Source organism: Polyodon spathula, chromosome 17, assembly GCF_017654505.1.
Source record: "Polyodon spathula isolate WHYD16114869_AA chromosome 17, ASM1765450v1, whole genome shotgun sequence".
NCBI lineage: Eukaryota > Metazoa > Chordata > Actinopteri > Acipenseriformes > Polyodontidae > Polyodon > Polyodon spathula.
The window spans coordinates 23,324,656-23,345,030 of record NC_054550.1 but is presented as its reverse complement, the minus strand read 5'-3'; the positions used below and the strand labels follow the sequence as shown (position 1 = coordinate 23,345,030).

The 20,375-nt window shown below is 36.5% G+C and overlaps 1 protein-coding gene across 19 annotated transcripts in view; it reads left to right on the top strand.

Moving 5' to 3' along the window:
* Positions 1-20,375, top strand: part of LOC121329979 — a 55,535-nt gene that overhangs the window by 13,850 nt on the left and 21,310 nt on the right. For 18 of the 19 annotated variants that reach the window (XR_005951829.1, XM_041276159.1, XM_041276157.1 and 15 more), the window contains 5 exons: positions 461-610; positions 4,759-4,827; positions 8,681-8,854; positions 10,918-11,102; positions 18,965-19,002. Coding sequence is in view for 18 of the 19 variants with exons in the window: in XM_041276159.1 (XP_041132093.1) it covers positions 461-610; positions 4,759-4,827; positions 8,681-8,854; positions 10,918-11,102; positions 18,965-19,002 (616 nt within the window). In the remaining variant the exon portion in view is untranslated. The remainder of the gene's footprint in view (positions 1-460; positions 611-4,758; positions 4,828-8,680; positions 8,855-10,917; positions 11,103-18,964; positions 19,003-20,375) is intronic. The other variant, XM_041276141.1, reaches the window with a different exon arrangement.

Genomic DNA, 20,375 nt, shown 5'->3' with positions numbered 1-20,375 from the left:
TTTCAGAAGTGCTTCTGTTCTATACACATTCGTTTTGTTAGGTACAGGTTTCCATTCTCCTCTCAATATATTTGTTATTTAATGCAGAGCTATATAACACTATTTGTCACTTTCAAGAAAACAAACCAAAAATGCAATGCTCAGAAAACTGAGAATCTCATAATCTGAAACTATCCCAAAAAGGAGTTTTGCCCTAAAAGAATAACAGAAAATTCATAAAACATAAAAAATTGTTCCCAAGGTTGTCACAAAACTAGTAAAACAAATTGTTCATTTGGGGAAGCAATGCTTGAGTGAATGTGGGAGGCCTGACTGTAAGGTATGATGTGGCCTAGGGGTCGCAATATTAACTGGCTTTTGAATACAGCTTCTGAACATGTGTGGTGTTGTTGGGGTTGGGGAGTTGTTTTTGTTTGTCAGTATGCAAGTGGTTTGTATTTTTTTTATTTGTTGAATGCAGGGTAAAAGAATCGTAAGTGAGAAACAAGGCCTAAACTGTCCTTCCAGCCCAGGGGGTCTAAAAGATTTCAACAACGAAGAGGAACACAGACTGTCTGTCGGTAGAGGAAAGCAAATCCAGCTCACAAAGACACCGAACCACAGAGCAAAGGTAAAATCATTTCAATCTGTCGTACGTTCCCTCAGTACAAAACTTTGTACTTCAGATAAAGGACCAGTGAAGGGTGTAAACCTGGGATGACTGCCAATTGAGGCAACTGATGAAAATGACTCTATCAGGTAGAAAAACAAACAAGTGTCTTTTTAGTGGTGCGTATTGTATGGCATGCTGTGTTAGCAAACAGATTGTCTTTTTTGCATAATTAGGGATCATGGATAAATCATGTGTGCCTGCGTCCATCCCATTGATGGGTATTGTAGAAAAATAAAGAAGCATTCACTACTTTACAGCACATCTGGTTTGGAGCTGGAGAACCGGGATAGACCATCCTTATCTGAGCACGGAGAGATGCATCAGGTGTAGGCTGACAGTAACTGCTGTAGATAAGAAAGCTGCCTGTGGCCAATTGTAACTTTGTAGGTGAATATCTTAAACATGAGTTCTGCAAACTTATAGATGCCACCAGCATTTCTTGTTTCCCAAGCAAACTACAAAGAAAAGATAATATTTTATACCTGTGACAGGATAGCCGGGTGGTGACGTCAGGCCAGATGCAGGAAGAAACACAGGCAGGTACTGCAGGGCAAAAGGCACAGCGTGCGCTGTTTACTTAAACAAAAATAAAATAAATATTTAAACACAACAAACACTTGCTCACACTGAAAATAAAAGTTTAAACCAAAACAAAACCACGAACACACAATACAACAAACCCCAGGTCAGTCTGGGCAATCTCCTTCACTGATCCTATACGTTTTGTTTTTCAGCTGCTCTCTCCTCTCGCTCTCCCGTACACTCCTCTGTACACCCCACCCGGACTGCAGAGAGCTGCAGGTTTATATGCAGGTGACCATCTCTCGATTTAGCAACAAATTAATCACTTAATTCAGGAGGTGGCCACCTTCTGCTCAAGGTTTTTAATTATTCCTGTCAGAGGACGAGCTGCCTACCTCACCTCTGCCAGAACATGTTTAAATAAAAACAAAACAATAAACAATACACGGCTACGCCATCAATAAATACATTTACAAACAAATCATCAAACACAAATACAAAATAACACCAATGATACACGGGTGGAGGGGGAGACCCCGTTCCAAAAATAAATAAATAAATGTACAGGGCTCCTCGCCCTGTTACACTACCATTGAGGATGTATAAAGTTTGTGTGTAGAAAACGCTTTATCCAATTATGATAATACTTGGTTCCTCTTGGATAAATAATGTTGGCACTAAGTGACAGTTGCATTTTTATACAAGATTTCCAACTGGAAGACTGAGAACTTTGAACACTGTTAAAAATGTTAAGAGAATTTCTTAGTGGTAAATGCAGGTGGCACATTATACAGGGAGTGTAATCCAAGGCTTCGAATTCGTGTGTGTTTGAAAAGATTTGTGCATTGTACACAAAGTGCATGTTGAAACAATGATGGTATGGTAATGCAACATTTAGGAAAATTGTGCATCTGGAGAACAGTGACTTTTTTCAGTTATGATGGTCACATGACAATTTTCATGTTCCATAAAACTTCATTGATTCACTAACTTAATGAAGTTACAGTTGCCGCATATATCTCAGTAAAACAAGAACAACTTGTTCTAAAATGACATTTATAGGCTTTTGTCAATTATCAGTTACTGTAAGTTCACAGACCTATTAGCATAATTCCCATGTCCATCAGTTGTCACATTATTTCACCTTTTGATTACAGAATTCTATTTAAGTACAGATCTGCACCTGTGCTGCAGGTGCTGTTACCCTGCATGCTTTTTACTGTGGATTTAAGGATCAGCATGCACACAGAAACACTGTGCAGTGGCTAGGTGGTTACACTCTTGTTTCTGTCTCAATTCACCACCTTCCCTTATGCCTGATTATCAGTTATCGGCTAAAAATTATCCTGATTAATCACAATTTTAAAATCCTGTTTTTACACCCATTTATTGCATTGTCCTAGTTAATATTTTTCTTTGTCTGCACTTTGCATGCTGGCTTTTTAAAGTAAAGCCATACCATCTCCCACAATATTTAAGATGCACTGTTCTCTAGTTGCCCAAATCAATTCTGTAAAATAATTTGACCCCTCTCAGAATCTTTAATTATTATTTATGGAGATTATATATTATATAATATATAATATATAATCTCAGAATCTTTGTTGTAAATGCATACCAAAGGAATATAGAAATGTGCCCTTGAATATTACTATTATATACTTTTTTAAAGCATGTATTTAGAGTTCTACTTAGCCAAGTTCGATGCCACTTGGAAATGGCATTTTTTTTGCACAAAATATTTCGCGTATGATAGTCTGGGTGAAGGTGTGTGACTCATTAGTTATCAGAAAAAGGATGCACGGGTATGCAGAATCTTTACCTAGCCCTTTACACTTGAAGAATGTATTTCAGTACATTGTTTCCCATTATGCTGAAAAGAATTCAATCTAATTAACATTTTGCACTGTTTGTTGTGACTTGCTCCAGTGTGCCATGGATCCAGACTGGCAGAGTGCCAGGGCCCATAATAGAATCACTGCTACAGCAGAACAAAGACTGCAGCCCACAAACAGTGGAATATTGCACTAAATCATTCCGGGAGATTGCAGTTAATTCTGGCAGGCTTGATTGTAGAACACTGACAGGACTGTTTAAGCATGTCTGTTAATCACACCTTTATTATAATTATTATTATTATTATTATTATTATTATTATTATTATATTATTATTATTATTATTATTATTATTATTGATTTATTTTTTAAGTTTGTTTCCAGACAATACTGAAATCTACAGTGGATATCTCCCTATACCCTGTGAATTATTATATTAAATGAGTAGGGAACAGAATATTTTTCTCCAGTATAAGTGAAGGTCAATTCCTGCTTTCATTGTGTGCCAGCCTGAAAAGACATTCTAGCCATTGCTGGAATAAAGAGGCAACATTTTGCCTAATAGTTAAGGCTTAAGACAGGAGCAGGGGGAGTTGATTGCCTGGCCTACCACTGCTTTGCATTGTTTATGGAATACTTGTGTGCATGTACTGTACTTCTTACATTGTTATGAAATTAAATAATCATAATCGGTGCTTGATGTAAGCTTGGAGATAAGGGAAATAATTACATGTGTTTTTTTTTTTTTTTAATTGTGTCATTTTTAAAAGTTTCATAACAAATGACACACTGGTTTATCAGCCACAAGGTGACACCCTTTCTCTCTGTGGAAATGTTCCAGAACTGAAACACTTAGATCACTGCTTTCCTAAAACACTAAAGCATTGCATTACCTTGTTTGGCTAAAACTGGTGGTTAGCTGGAACCATTAGAAAAACAAACCTCTTATCCACAGATAAATCGGATGCATTGTGTGCTCTATGTCTGTGTCCATGTTAGTCTTTGATTTGGTGTGTTATTTCAGTAATGTGATCTGATAGCATGATTTAGCACTAACAAGTCCTTATTTATTCCATGATTTTTTTTTTTTTACTCTGTTAAAGGGGCAATATCCTAAAATGTATTTTTTTTTTTTTTTTACATTACAAAATGGCATTACATTGCATTGAAAATTACTTTTACATTATCCTAAGATTTAGCAGAGGTAAACCAGCAATCTCACCCTTTTAAAACATGCTTGTCACAAGATGACTGTGTACCAAAAAAGGTATGCTCCTTTTACTGTTTGCAATAGTAGGAGGTAATAAACAACACATTTAACTTCTGATGGTAAGTAAGTTTACTCCATATACTGTAATGGGTTTTGGTACTTCATTGCTAGCATAAATGTTGAGTGAACATTTGACAAACCCAAGCACAAAATAACTTCAGTAAATTGTATACAGTATTTACTATTGCATTATAGTGCTCAGTTTTCAAGACCATATCATCTGCCATTGGAACAACATTTATTGATTTATAAATGTATTTTCATCCTTTGTTTTTTACAAACACTTTGTTCCCTGATATGAGTTATCGATTTATTCATGTCTTGAGTTATTAGCGGTGGTTATCCTTAGGGTTAATAAAGAAATAGCCATGTTAATTGTTCCTGTTTTCTTTAGTGTGGCTTTGTATGGTGACACGCTCACCCTTGTTAACAGGAATAGAATTACATTTTTTTTTTGTTTTTATTGGAATGCCCAAAGAAGGAAGAGGGAACAAAAAACCTGAATGATGAATCTGAATGGCTTGCACAGTGTCACCTTTATTATAAGGTAAGAACTTCACAGTGTGCTGTTTTTATACAAACATACTGCTAGCATTATTTCATGTGTGTTTTTAAGAAACATGTTTTTTTGGGGGTTATTTTGTGAATTATTTCCCTGATTTTATATGCACTTCTGTGTATAAAAGCTGCTTTTCCTTGTTGCAAGGCTTTTAGTTACAAAGGGCAAGACAGCAGATCTACCTGACTTTTATAGAGAGCTATTTCTAGCTACATTCGGCAAATGTTTCCTTATTTATACACATTTATTTTCTAGTTTTCACTTCATGGCCAATTCCAAAAAACAGTCTATCATTTATTATTATTATTATTATTATTATTATTATTATTATTATTATTATTATTATTATTATTATTGCAGAATTGGCTGCTTATTCATAAAGATGCAGTTCTACTTATTGAAAAAGAAATACAGGCTGCTCATGCTCCCATAAGAGCAAATGGATAGTGTTAATTAATCAGAGAGCTGGTGCATCTTAAGTAGTTTGCTCGCAAAACAAATGAGTAGTCCCACAATGAGACCATTACGAGGTACTAATGAAAAGCACTGTACTGCATGCAAGTGATGTGTTCTCAAGCAGCATGTTAGGCCTCTGAGTGGGAAGTCCCTTGTTGGACAGCATCATATGTATTGCCACCTCCGAACATAACAACATCACAGTATCGCTGTCTTGCGGCAATTGGGAGCTTGTTATAGCATCACCTGAATTCGCATATGGTGAAGCTAATAAAAAGGAGTGTGGCACAGGTGTGGAGAACGCCCCAGAGACAGTACAAATGTTCACACAATTTAATGAAACCCAGGAGGATGCTCTCTGAAGAAACAGTAGTGGATGTTGTCATCCTTTTGCTGCTTCAGAAATATTCATTGCTTCTACTTTGTTCCGTTTAAGGAAAGCCTGCATTGCAGATAATACTCAACTGATATCTATGTAAGCATAGTTACAGTTTGAATTACAAAATACTGTTATGGAGAGAGAAATTCAACAAATTTGTTAAGATGACACTTGCCTATGACTTCATCATCTGATGAGAGCCAGAAATTTAATGTAAATTAAAATATTGTGCTATTCAGTAGCTGTAGTTTTTTGTATAAGTAACAGACTTTAAGTAACAGACTTTATCATTCTATGAATATATATTTATATATATATATATATATATATATATATATATATATATATATATATATATATATATATAAACCATTCGACTTCTTGCAATTGCAAAGAACAAATTTAAACCAAAGGGATGCAAAGTATTTAATGTATAAATCCAAAAAGATTCTCATTAGAATGTACTGTTGAAACAAGAATACAGTATAATCGTAAATCTCGAAAAACTACTCACTTCTAAATCTTTTGTAGTCATTTTTGTATTACTTTAGTATAAATACATGTTAATTTGGATTCATATGTTGTTTTTTTCTGACTTGTGAAATTTCCTTTATTGGAAATAGTGATATTTTGAAATATCACTGTCCTGGTCAAAAAAGCAAAGTTTGTGGGGAACAATAGCCATTTTCTATACTTTTGAGGCATAAGCAATTAAAATTGTTACATGGTGTAATGGATGATTGATAATCATTTACGTATGGTTCAATATGTAATTGTTTTCACATGCAGTATGTGAGGTTATTGTGGTTAAAGTGTTCTACTTGTTAATTGTCAATTATATGTAATTCCTGTGAAAAGTTGAAAAGCTATCCTGATGAAGGCACTGTGGGGCCAAAACGGTAGATTTTTAATATCTTTTTTTAATGCAATAAAGCATATTGAATACACTATATTGTGTGGGCCATAAATTTGATGAAACAAATTAGTGTTTCAGAGAACACCTGTAACGCAATGTTGTAGAATGTAGATTACATATATATATATATATATATATATATATATATATATATATATATATATATATATATATATATATATCCAATAAGGTTAAAGGTTTTCAGCTGCAACCTTGTTATCGGAACATATTAGACAGCTCGTTCCCAGTAAAAGTTATGAACACACATAAAAATTAAAAGTAAAAAAAAATACAGTGTGACATTGATCAGGAGTAGTCAATATTCAATCAGTACTTGCAATCGTGTGTTACATAAACTTTAATGGATAGGTTTTGAAAATTAGGTTTGTTTTAGGCAGATTGATTGATTGATTAACATCCTCCTTGCCACTTTAAGTTCTGAGACAAATACAATTCGTCGTGGTTGTATATTAGGAGATCAAGCCGTATCTGTCCTGCCTCAAGCACAGCAGGACTGGCAAAAAACATTTGGTAAGTGAGAAGAGTCAAGCCCAGTTTTGTTTATCATTTTTGAAGTGTGAAAAAGTTAGATTGCTTTGATCTGTGAACGGAGAATCCTTTTCTGTGAGGGAACGGTCTGGTTTCGAGATGAAAAACGGTCATAAATATGTGCAAGTTTCAGAGGCTTGCAAGGAGAAAAATGTATAGTATCTGTTGCTTAAGACCCAATATGCTAGTTTAACCACAACTCTTTGTTTATAGTGTCCTTGTTTTTTAAAAAATAAATAAATAAAATAAGGACTCTCAAGCATTGATTGTACCCATCTGTTTATCTGTCATACTCAACATGGTAAATGCAAGTACTTACTTAATTTAGCATCTTCACAAAACTCATCATGAACTCCTAGCCTCCTACACGTTTTAGATTGAATTTGGCTATAATCCGATAAACTGTTATACAAATATTTTTAACTTTTCAGGTTTTGTGTAATTACAAGGACCCGTATTGTGTTTTTTTTTTCCTGTGGGCTTTTGAATTGTGTGTTCATTTTGTGTTTGATTTGTATAAATATACTGCATGGTATTTTTTCAGCAATTGAGGGACCTTTGGGACTAGACTTGTTCTCCTCTCCTTCTCCAAGGTCCAGTTCCTAAGTTTTGGGCACAGTATTGTGTCTCTTGTGCATTATGTACTGTATACTTGAAACTTGTTTTGGGCCGTTACTTATGCCTTCTTTCACCTAATGCTCAAAAAACTAAGTGTCTCAATTATTGGTATATCATTATAGCATTTTGTGGTAGTTACTCCACATGAAGTACATATCCTACAGATGTTCAGAATGAGCTGGAAGGATTAGTGGCACGTGTGCAATCTATTGCTCCCAAGATGTTGGTGGAAACCAGAAATGTCATTAGAAATTTGTTTTCAATGCTTGTAGGTACACCCTGCTTTTAGGAGAAAAATAGATATTTGGGTGTTCACCTCATGCAGTGAGCACAACTTGCAACGCACAAGAAACAACGGACTGGGAAATGCCAGCAAAAATTATGACTGTTTAAAAAACATGCTTTCAAAAGTTCATAACAAATTGATGCAATTGTAAGTGTCACAATTACCCGCAGATTTAGTACATCTATATAATATATCTATATATCTATATAATATCTGAGAACCCTCAATTACACTGTCTCCACCTCCTTTTTGTGAGTTTATGCAGGAACGCCCAAAATTACATATTCATCTATGGCTGAAACACAAAAGAAAACTGCTTCTGCAAAGCATTCCCTAAAGTTGCTAACAGCATTCCGCATGTTTAGTACATTTCACCCTAGTCTTCTGACTCGTTTATGACTATCAGTGAACATTGCTTTACAATTGCATGTACTATATGGTAAATTCCTTGAGCGCCTGAAAAAAAGATCTAGTTCACTAAGAGATGATCTCAGCTGTTTTGTACCTGTTTTAGTTTTATTCAGTCAGGCTTGTGCTGTACGTAGATATGTGTGGTTGTATTGTCTCCTTGTGAACTGAACAGTGCATCTGAATAGGGGCTGTCCTAAACAAAGAAAAATCTTGCTGTTGATTTCAGCATGGCAGAGCTGAGAAGGGTCCAGGATGGGGATTCTCAGACAACCTACAGCAACCTGAAGTGGAAAGTGATCAGAAAAACCGCGGGAGAGGGAATGCCCGCAAAAGTGGAGGTTCCAACATTGACAATATTGCACAGGAATTCCAGAAACTGAACCTGGACAGTGAGCAACAGGTATGTGGTTAACTAGTATAGGAGCAGATGGCTGCATGTTAAAATGGTGGGGTGGAAATATAATGATACCTCAAGGTACAACGGTTTGGGTTCGTGCCCCTTTAAAAATGTGACCCTGAGAAGAAAACTTTGTTTTTAGCGCTTATGCGCACTTTAATTCAAAATACAAAACAAACAAAACCCTAGCTCCCTTGGAGCACTAACTAAACATGTATGTGTGTGTGTGTGTGTAAAATGAGTGTATTCAGATCATCTACTTATGACTCTAAAGTTGTTAATATGACATTCCTTTTCCAGAAGTAATATTCACACCTGGAATGTATTGTACATCGCATGACAGCATACCAGGTGGTGCGAGTAACAACGTTTGTAAAAGTTTTCATAATTAATACTCTACTGTGACCATGTTCGGGGGACGGGATGGGGGGGGTGACAAATCGCGCCTCTCTGTATGTGTATTGAAAGGGGTAGAATGGAGTACTAGAAATTAGACTGTAGTGTACATTACTAAGACTTTGGTGAGAGGTCAAACAATGAGATGCCGCTACAATTTAAATGTTTCAATTTGCTTCTGTTGTCAAGGCCATGTTATCTAATAGCGTTATACATTCTGCAGTCATGAGTGTTAAAATAACATCCAAAAATAAACCTCAAAATCTCTTGATGAATTATTTTACCAGTCAAAAGAACACTCTTCCCACGGTCATTTTCGAATGCTCAAGCTTCACATAGACAGTGCTTCACAGCAGCATGGCTGGATTTAATGATGTTATTATGAGGGTGCTGCTGTCTCAGCTGGTGTTCCTCTCACCTCCAGACCAGGAATGACATGTATTCCTGTCTTAAGACTTATCCTGGAGACATTCCAGCTACCTGTGTTGCCATTGAGCGATGAGGCTCTGAGGAACACTACCTTTACTGAAATCAGTGCATCCGATTTATTTTGCAAAAAACATGTAATCTTGAGCTCCTTAAACTAGTGAGGGGCTCTTATCCAGTAAAATACAGCACTTGTACAATTAACTGTCAACATGGAAATATTAAGGGAGCACTGTACCAAGTCCCCTCTGTTAAGGAACATAAAGCAACTGTTTATTACAGTCATCCATATCTTTAATCATTCAAGTTTCTTTTTTACAGTATGTGCTGGCCATGTTCTTGTTGACAGAAAATCACACTTTCCTGAAACATTTGATCTTTAGCCAATTCTTTAACTGTAGCTGTTTATCTGCTCTTTCATGCAAATAATTTACAAAAGGTGCCTTTTCCTTTGCACTTGACTACATACTATAATATACTGTATCTCACTGTATCCTCATCATTTCAGTGATTACTAATGCACAGTCTGTTATTGTGTTATTTTTTTATTTTTCATGATAAAGCATAGTGTTATATGAGCTATGATAGCGGAGAGTGTGTGGGAGTACTGTCTGTAGGCTGTCTGCCAGAGCACATCTCTCTGTTCATATTCATGTCTGTCTGTCATGAAATGCAAGCGGTCATGAGGGGTTCACTGATCGTTAGAATCTGGTAATGGATGGTAAAATAAGGTCAACCAGGGGTCTGCTTCTGGCTCTGCATTGATCTGGAAATTAGGATAAAAATGTGGGACCTTTGCATTTGGGTAATGATGCCAATTTATATCAATTTTGTGTTTTGATCAGGGTGTCGTACATTTCAACGTTGTTTTTATGCTCTTTAAGAAAACTCAAATTATCATAATCAGATTAGTTACCTTGGTCATATTCATTTTTTAGCCAAGGTGCCAGTTATACAGTAACACAAGGAAAAAGAAACTTATGTCAATTTTCTGAAATTGCGGTGCAAAAGAAAGCTTCAGTTGGCTTTTTCAGTATGACTTGTTGTTTAATTGCATGTGTTAAAATGTTCATAGTGCTACATCTGTTGAAGTATGCATCATTTTAAAGTGTTTGCAATCCATTTATCTAATCCTGTCATTTATTTTGACTTTTGGAAATTTGCATTGCTTGGTTTTCAAAGTCCGTATGGCAGGAAAACCTAACAGTGCCCAGCTTGATTTGGGTATTTAATGTTCCCTTTAGGATGCAAGGTGGCATGAACCTAAGAGCCCTGCAGACCTGTCCGTACCCACGTCCAGGCAAGAACAAGAGGAGTACAGTCGCTGGAAAAAAGAGCGAGAACAGATCGACAGAGAACGTGTGGCACGCCACAAGAATACCAAGGGTGAATGGAAACGTGCCTGGGATGTAGATAAAGCAGAAAATATGTAAGTTGATGGGGAGGTTGTCATTGAGAACTGGCAGTAGCTGCATAGAAAAGTTGAACAATGCACCATTTATGAAGTGTAAGGTGACCACCAAACAGGTGTTTTCTTATATAGCTTCTTTCCAGGTAAAATGCTTCAACTACATCAAATAGACAAGCTTTCAGATAAAGGCTTCGTCAGTGTTGGTGTCTGAAGTTTATTCTCATAGTTTTTGAGTGGATCTCATGACTCCATTGTGATCCATAACATTGTAAACGTTTGATCATGAATTTGGTACAGCTCGAAGAATCCTACTGTAAGGAAGGCTGCAGATGAAAAGCGTATATCTGAAGTAAAGTGCAAGTTATAGTAATAAAGTAATGCAGTTAGTAAAGACATGGAACTCCAGGAACTCCAGGTTTGTCCAGAATCACTGTTGAGCCCTCTTAAGGTGTCGTGGGCTAGTCAACGAAACACCGAGGATGGAAGGTACCCACTTGAAGAACTCAGAGATGTACCCTACGTAGCTCAATCCAGACGGTTGTCATGCTGATGCGCTGGGGAGACCGCACTGAGTTGATCCCTGGAGCCAGCATCACAGCTGTTGTGTGTGCTGATGCGCTGGGGAGGCAAAATGAGCTGATCCCTGGAGCCAGCATTACACTTCAGCAATCAACACCAGACAGAAGGATATCTACATCATCAGATGGAAAACAGCGCAAATGGATGGAGATGCAGATGGATCACATTAGTTTACTGCAAAGCTACGTCTTAGTTGGTTCTTATCTTGGCGAGAGCCGAGTTCAAATCAGCATGAAGTTCAACATCTACTCTCATGTAATGGAAATCATTAATCAAGTTATAGTAATAAAAATAACTTGACCTTCCTAAAAGGGGCATTTACCATGATTGAGCATGTTGACAAGATAGAAGGGGGAGAAATGTGCCATTAATACATTTGATCCTGACCAGCATTTTCTTCTGTTTTTATTTTGTTTTTTTAATGCTCAGTGTGAGAATATCTCATTTATATTTCTGCATCACACATTGTTGCCTGATGTGTCTCCCATCTATATGCAACATTTCTTAACATTCTGAGCCAGCTATTGACAGTCAGTTTTCATTGGTTTTGTATTTTAATCCAGCTTTTGTTACTGTTTAATTATTTTTGTACATACTAGGCATGTCATGGTATACCGGTTTTACGGTAAACTGCAGTATAAATTGCCACAGTTTTGAAACTGCAACCATTTTTCTATACCATGATTACCGAGTTCACATGGTTTAAGGTGATATGGGCGTGTTTGTTTATTCACCATTTGTCCATCGGTGAGCCACTGTGTTCATTAGAACTAACTAATGAACACAGACATCTCAAGTTCTGAAAACTGCCATGCATGAGATTATCCGAATAGGCTATTAAATAAGTGACGTCATATTTAATATAAACCGCCCTACTAAACAATGATCGGTAGCAAACGTGATTGTCAGTAAATGAAACACAAATACTCAAACATCAGCAAAAATGAGGCACTGTAACTTCATCACTGCCTTCCTATTAATTTACCAAACCAAAGAAGTAACAGTAGCTATTATCTACCGTATTGGGTAGAGAAACGCAGTAAGCACACACCAATGCAGAGTATCAAAGTCTACTTACTACTATATAACTGAGCTGCTACAGGCATTTGTATTATTTTTATTTTAAACCGCATTGTAAAGATGTTGCCGTCTCCATGAGTTGATAGTGTTGTAGGGATTTTGGTTTTATATTTTCAAAAATTAATACAATTGTATATTCCCATTTAAAAATGTAGTGGTGTCATACCCACCTTAACCTTTTTTTCTTTCCTTTGTGTTTGTTGCTGTTTAACATGCGTTCCAAAAAAAAAAAACAATTTGCAAGCACCGTCTTCTCATTAAGTTTTGCACTCTGCTTAAAGATCAGTGGGTGAGCACTCGATTGACTATTGCTAGGTAACACTTTGCTTCTCTTAACTAATAGGATGTCATCCAGACTGATAAAGATGACGAGGGAATTCAGTTGCAGTGGTCACATCCTTACCCCCTATCGTTCCAGACTGAGCCCAGAAAGTGTTAATATTTTGGTGGTTCTCCACAGTAATTTGAAATAAAAAAGCAGCATTATTTTGCTGAGCCTGTGTGAGCTGGAGTGAACACTACTTCCAGTTAGGTAGTGCCTGACAGAACTGTAGTACAAGTTTGTATTTGTCTTAAAACTTTTAAAGTTATTTTTCTTGTTAAATTTTACTTGACCTTGAGTGTATTTCTTTAAATAGCCATTTAAAAAACGGATACAACGATAACCGTGGTATATTTTGTGACGTTACCATACCGTCAAAATTTGATACAGTGACATCCCTAGTACATCGTGTATGTCACGCTGCAGTTGTGATGGAACTTGATTATGGCATTTTCCAGCAAGTAATGGAATATAAAGATGGGTCTGTCTGCCATTATGTATGAACGCACATTTTACTTGTGTATTCTTTGTGAGTTAGGTCATTGGGGAATGGCCACACCTGTGATTGCTGGCAGGAACAGATTTAACCCCATCCTTGCCAACCTAACATTCCCACACACTCACTATTTACAGCAGCAGGGCTTCAGCCCTGGCACACACAGTATTAGAACTGGATGATTATATGTAGGAAACTGTCTGTCTGTATGTGTATCACACGTAGATTTTTTTTTGGCTTGCATATTAATGTGGCGAATAAGTCACAAGCAATTTTTTAGGGGGCAGAAAGCTGCCTGTAAACCAACCAAACTGCCATCTAGGTCTGCCTTGTGATGAAGTACCCAGAAGTTGTGTGTTTTGACTTTTTCGTTTTTGCTTGTGTCTAGTGATCTTCTGTCCCTTTTATATTCTTCTTTCTTCTAAATCTGGCATGGTTGATATAACAAGAGTTATCTCAGTGTGGATATCATATTCCAGTTTTTCTTGTCCAGTATTGCATTTCTATTGTTGCTTTTTCTTGGTCAAAAATGATTTCATAATCTTAACTTTTCCTTGGACAGAAGTGAAACCCAACATTAATGTAATTGAATTTTAACAGTGGCTCCTACATGTCGATAAGGGGGTCTGAAGTGAAGAGACATGTATTCAAATACCAGGGTTAGAAACTTGCTCCAGTCCTGACCATAAGCCTCGAATTTGGGCAGTCTACTTCCTGCTAAATCTGCACTATACACACTTATCACAGCATGGTGAGGTCATACATGAACATAGGTTCACTATTAGGTGTTATTCATTCTGCTATAAGAGAGGAACAGTTTCTTTAACAGGAGCCTGAATGCTCATACTTGTGGCTCCTGATCAGAATGATATACTGGTAACTAATTTAGTGAAGTCCTAAAAAAACAGAACTAGGTGCAGTAATAGTGTGAGATTCTAGCCCTGAATAACAATCATTCAGGCCTTCCTCTTGAGACCTCCGAGATCCACAGAATTTGAATCCAGATCATGGCACTGATGTAAAAGCAGCAAGCGGTGCTCAAACAAATATCAACCATTGTACAAATGAATCATACCCTTTAGACCTTGTCTCAGCCAGAAGAAGCATATAGTGTGGTGAATTCCAGTGGAAAAGTTACTAGAATCTGAAGGCTTAACCGTGTTGTATAGTTAATTATGACTTAACTGTGTTGTAGTTATTTAGCACATATTAGTGCAGCTGTGGTTGTTACTCTTTTAAAATACAGGATGGGGAGTAGTTAGCAGAAAACTGCATTTCATATTTATTCAAAAAGTAATAACCCATGACAGCATTGCAACCTGCACAGCATCAGCAGCTGTAAGTATTATAACTTTGAAAACACACTACACGTTTTCTATCTGTAATAGATTGCTATTGCTGTTCAAATCAAAGTCCCAGCAGTAACATAGAGTAACAGAGAAACCAGATATAGCAGTTCAAAATAGAAAATGTTTGTCATTTGTCAGGAACTGACACTGATTGATTTAAGCATTACGTTTCTGCCACATTTATCTTTCTGTACTGTTTCTGTATTTCTTGAAGTAGCCTGTTTTATTTAAGGTTTTTTTTTGTTGTTTTTTTTTTAAATCTTTTTTTTTACATTTGCAATACTCTTCCGCCTTAAGGTAATAAAGTCTTAGGAAGTTTTCAGCAATGTAATTAAATGTGGATCTGTATGAAGTGAGTTAGATTTCTTGTCAGGATTGATTCGGCTGTGGCAAATCGGAAACTAATACTGCTCTACATTTCCATCTAAAGCAGCTGTGCTTCGAGCTGCAGTTACACTAATTAGCATGTCTTCCTGTCAGAAGCTGGTCTTTTGTGGGTTACACAATCACACAGAACTCCTAGAAAGCTCCTGTACCACAAACTATGCAGAACACACCTTGAAAAGTCCTGGAAATGTTTTTCGAGAATCCTAATTCGGAAGGGCCTATAGCTTCTGCAGCAGGGAATACAGATTCATTAAATGGATTCACATATGGAGGCTTGGGTTCAAATTTGACTTGGGTAAAGAGTAAGACTACCACGTTTACAAACTGCCTGCAGTAAACTAAACGACCCCATTTAAAAGATGGGAGGGGCCTGCTCAAGAAAAACAGTAGTACTTTAAATTAGTATAAAAAAAAACAGTACGGTTTAATAGGGCATTTCACATTTACTATAGGCCTTGTAGTACAAAATACACGTTTAAGATAGAAAAGTTATTTGCACACATGTGCTTCTGTGTTGGAATGCAGAGCATTTGGAAAACTTAATAGATACATAGTAACATAAAGCAGTTTCTTAAGCACACCCCAACTGCCAGTTATGTTGCACTTTTATCAGACAGTCTACAAATCTATAGGTAACTTTTATACAAGCAAACTGAGAATACAATTAGAATGCCGAAGGGTTGGGTTATAATATATCTTTTATATATATATATATAATGTTTAATTATAGATATATATATTTACAAAACTCGTAGTTGTTTCTTTAGATTATAGCTCAGGAACTTTTTGGATTTATTTAAATTTCATCCCAAAAATGAAAAAAAAAATACACTACACATTCCTTTTTATGCCTTTGTATAATTTAAAAAAATGTGGTTTGGGTAATTTTCAAGAAATAAATATTGTAGGTCATTAATGTATTACATGCACTAATACTCGATTTGACAACCTAGATCACACTGGGATAAGCCAGAGCTGATTTTATTAGAGCATTTTACAGCACTGGGAAATTGAGGCAATCAATGTGGATTCCCTGGTACTGTAAAATGCTCTAAACAAAACACAAGAGCTGTAGCTCAACAGTGAGGAATAGGTCTTTCAAATCAACTGCTAAGCTACCCAAGGTTTTCTAACAGATTGCTGGTTTCGTTTTTTTCTTTTTAGTGCATCCTACTGTCCCCCTATTGACATTTTGGCTTCACCAGTTGATAATCAGTAATGATGATTTTTGGTAGATCTGCAACTTCTCATAGCTCTTCAAAGCAGCCTTAGAAATGTAAATGGTCTCTCTGCTGTTCTACAACTGTAAACAGCATACTATTACAACAAGCAAAAAAAAAGAAAAAGAGTTGTCTTTCATACGTAAACATTTCCTTAAATATTTTGAATACCCAGTGTTGTTCTGTGTAACATCCCTATGGCAGTAGTGTGAATAAAATATTGACTACGGAATTGCAATCTTATGTTTGGCCATTTTTCTTTTTCTCAACTCTTTGTTTCTCTAATGACCCACAAAACAGAATGGCCATTTCTGTATTTGTAATTCAAAAATTGCATTTGTTTAATGTTAGATGTATTACATACTGCCTTTAATACAGGTTACTCCAGACAGAGCTTTAAAGAAGGAACCTTGGAACATTAACCAGCTGCCTTATCCAAGACTGGGGCAATTTTATAATTCAATCTATCCCAATTTATATCGAATATGGGTGAACACATTGCAGGTTCAGAAAAACCAAGCAGATGAATGAGTGCAGTAGCACAGGGTGTTGAAAGAAGCATGTAAGAGATCTTTCCCACCAGACGGTTTCCAAAAAATATGACTAATGTTGTCATTTTCAGCTGTAATTGCAAACAAAAAAAAAACAAACGCAAAAAATACATTCTAATAGATAACAGATGCTGATATGAGATTGCAGCAGTGCTGTACAGTCTAGTAAAGCAACAAAAAAGTGAGATTAAGATTAGATGTTTAATTTAAACAATAAACTTACTGGTGGCTTTGGGAAACAATTTATCATACACCCAGTGAATATGAGACTATCTACACTTTTAGGGGTAATCTTGTAAGGTTGCTCATGATGTGTTTGCACCATCGCCACTTTGGCATCTAATCCTGTCATACAATGTCTCCAATGTAGGGTTGGATCAGACCAGTAGTTGAATGACAGACCTGCACTGAACACCAAGTGCTGCAGTGTATGAAGTGGTGCTCACAGTTTTGCAGGGAGACCTCTCACTTGTATCCAGACACTCACAGTTCCCAACATCAGGGATGGAAATAAGACTTCTTGCATAGCAGTTTCACCCATTCCAGATTACTACAAGCTTGATTATTCACAGTGTATAGGTATTTTAACAAGTTCAGGTGTGTCTTTTTAGACCAGAACTGCATCAAACTGCTATGAAATGGGAGTCTTATTTCTATCCATGCAGCATAATCATTCCTGGGCTGTTGGATGATACATTAAACCAAAGCGCTATCTGCTTCTGTGGATTTATTTTTTTCAATTTTTTTTAGGCTTGAAGTAGTCAGGTCCCCTGACCAAAGGGCTAAGAGGTGGAGAAGCTAGGTAAACCTCATGTTAGCTGTTCAGACCTTGGAATGGTGTTCTGTAGTGTAGCGGAGTGTCATCTACCTGCCTTCAGACATTAGGCTACTCTAGTCTAAATAATTTTCCTCACCAGTAAGCCGACTACAGAAACAGTATTTATGGAAACAGTTATTAAAACATTAATTTCAATCAAGCAAGAAATCACCATGCTATGGACAGAACTAAATCTAAAAGCAAAACTAGACTTGCAGTGCATTAATTCCAGTCTAAATACACCTTTAAAAATGCATAATTGAATAATGTACTGGGGTTCATTGAATGGGTCGGGTCCATTTGCAAGCAGATGCCAATGTACAGTGGTAATACTGAACCTCTTTCCCTGGGGTGCTTTTGTAATGAAGATGTTTTGGATCTCCATGAACTTATCCTGCTGACCTAATAATAACATTCTATTCAATCAGTAAACATCATTGATAGTTGGTCACTGCCAGTAACTCTACTGTGCCTGTTTCTGATAAAAGATAAAAGAGCAGACCACAGCTGCTGACACAAAGCACATTGCTGTCATTTGTCAGAATCAAGACATACTCTTCTTGTTTTATCTCTGCTAGATAAAACTCATAGCCTTTCATGTTGTGCAGTGTCAGGATTTGGGCCTTTGTTAGGATGGCATCATAATCCCTAACATGTACATACATATGTGTAGTTGCAGCCAAATTATTAGAAACCGTCATGATCATTGAGGGGGCTACATTTCTGGAAGACATCAACTACTTTTTAATTGTCAACAGTTTTCTGTATTTTTCTGTATTTAAGTGTTTAGTTGTACTTTTAGCTTTTGGTTTGAATGAATACCATTCCTTATTTGGAGTAAATGTAAGAATGTACAGAAGATATTGAATCAAAACTTTCTGACGCTACCCAAAGGTAATACAAAATAAGATGTAAAATAATTAAAAATTGAACTAAGACTTCCATTTTAAATTTATTAATAAATTTGTTAATACATTTCATTTTTGTGGATGTTTTTTTCCCTCATTTTAAAGGTTAAAGTGTTGCTGGGGTCTGTGCTTTTGAATTGATGTACTTTAATTCTATATTTCGTTCCCTAGGTATGGAGAACAATTTCTTGAGGAGGTTGACCCTAGAGGTGAGTGAGTCATTGTGATATTAATACAACAAGCATGCAGCTGCCTTGACATAATAACAGCTTGTTCTAGACAGTGACTTTAAGATCTGAACTCTGCCAGGTGACATTTAGGGCTGCTGAAAAAACATTTATCAAGACTCCAGTCTTTTACAAACTCTTAGTATTTCAACGTGTTACATTTGGTATTTTATAGCTACTGTATGGATGTATCTACAGTAATCCGGAGCATCAGAAGTATGTTGCTCTTAGGCACAGAAATGTTTAGTGTAGGTACAAACATTATGGTTTTGGCAAATAATACCAACCTGGTGACAAACCAACACAGCATTAGTCATTCAGGTAGAGGTATAGGTCAGCAACAGCAGTTTAGGGGACCAATAGCCGCAAGGAAACAACTGTGACTGGGGCATCTTTAAAAAACACTTACCAGTTTAGAAGTTGTGCCCATTTCTGTTTAAACAAACACACACAATGCAGTGTGCTGAAATGAGCAAAATCTAAGTGTATCTTCCTAAAGCCGGCTCCTCATTATCCATCTGCATTACACATGCATCATACCGCTCTAGCAAAACCTGGCAAATCTGGGCTATTTTGTACAGTGTGAAGCGAAGGCAAATTGTTTTCCACAATTTACAATATAGAAGTGATGGTTGTTTATTTGAAAAAATATCAACCCTTGGCTGTTACCTAAGACTTGTGTAATGGACAAACATGCATTTATTGGTAATGATTAAAGTGTCAGATTGACTGCAGAGGAGACAAAGCAGAGCCGTAGTGCAGGCTTGGCACAGGCATCTAGTGCAAGCTTCCCACAGGCCTGCCTTGAAGGGTCCATACTGTAAAAAGCTGAAAGGGTAGGTTGGTGCCCATATGTAAAAAGAACGGATATCACTCAGTAATCTTGGACTACCTTATCTATTGGATAGTGCAAGATAAGTGACATTATTTGAAACCAGCACACTGTTTGAATCATATTTATACCAGTACTGTGAATGTCAATGAAAGGTTCATACTGATCATACTTTACATTGTTAATCCAATTGAGAACCAACATGCTTAACAAGATCAAGCACTGCTCAATTCCAAATGACGAACGCTGTCAAACTGAATATGGGACTAGTTATGATTCATTCAAGGTTTGATCTAACAAGTTGATGGAACATCATACACTGACGGGAAACTACTTTTTTTTTTTGTATGCATCACTATTTACAATACAATAGTGTTGTTTTATATTTTATTTTTTATTATATGAGCAGTGCTTCTAGGTGTTTCACGGAAGGCTCTTTATAAACTTGCATTATATATTCTATCAGTTTTTACAGCCTAGTACTTCGACTTGTCTTGCATTCCCCATAAACTACATATTTTAA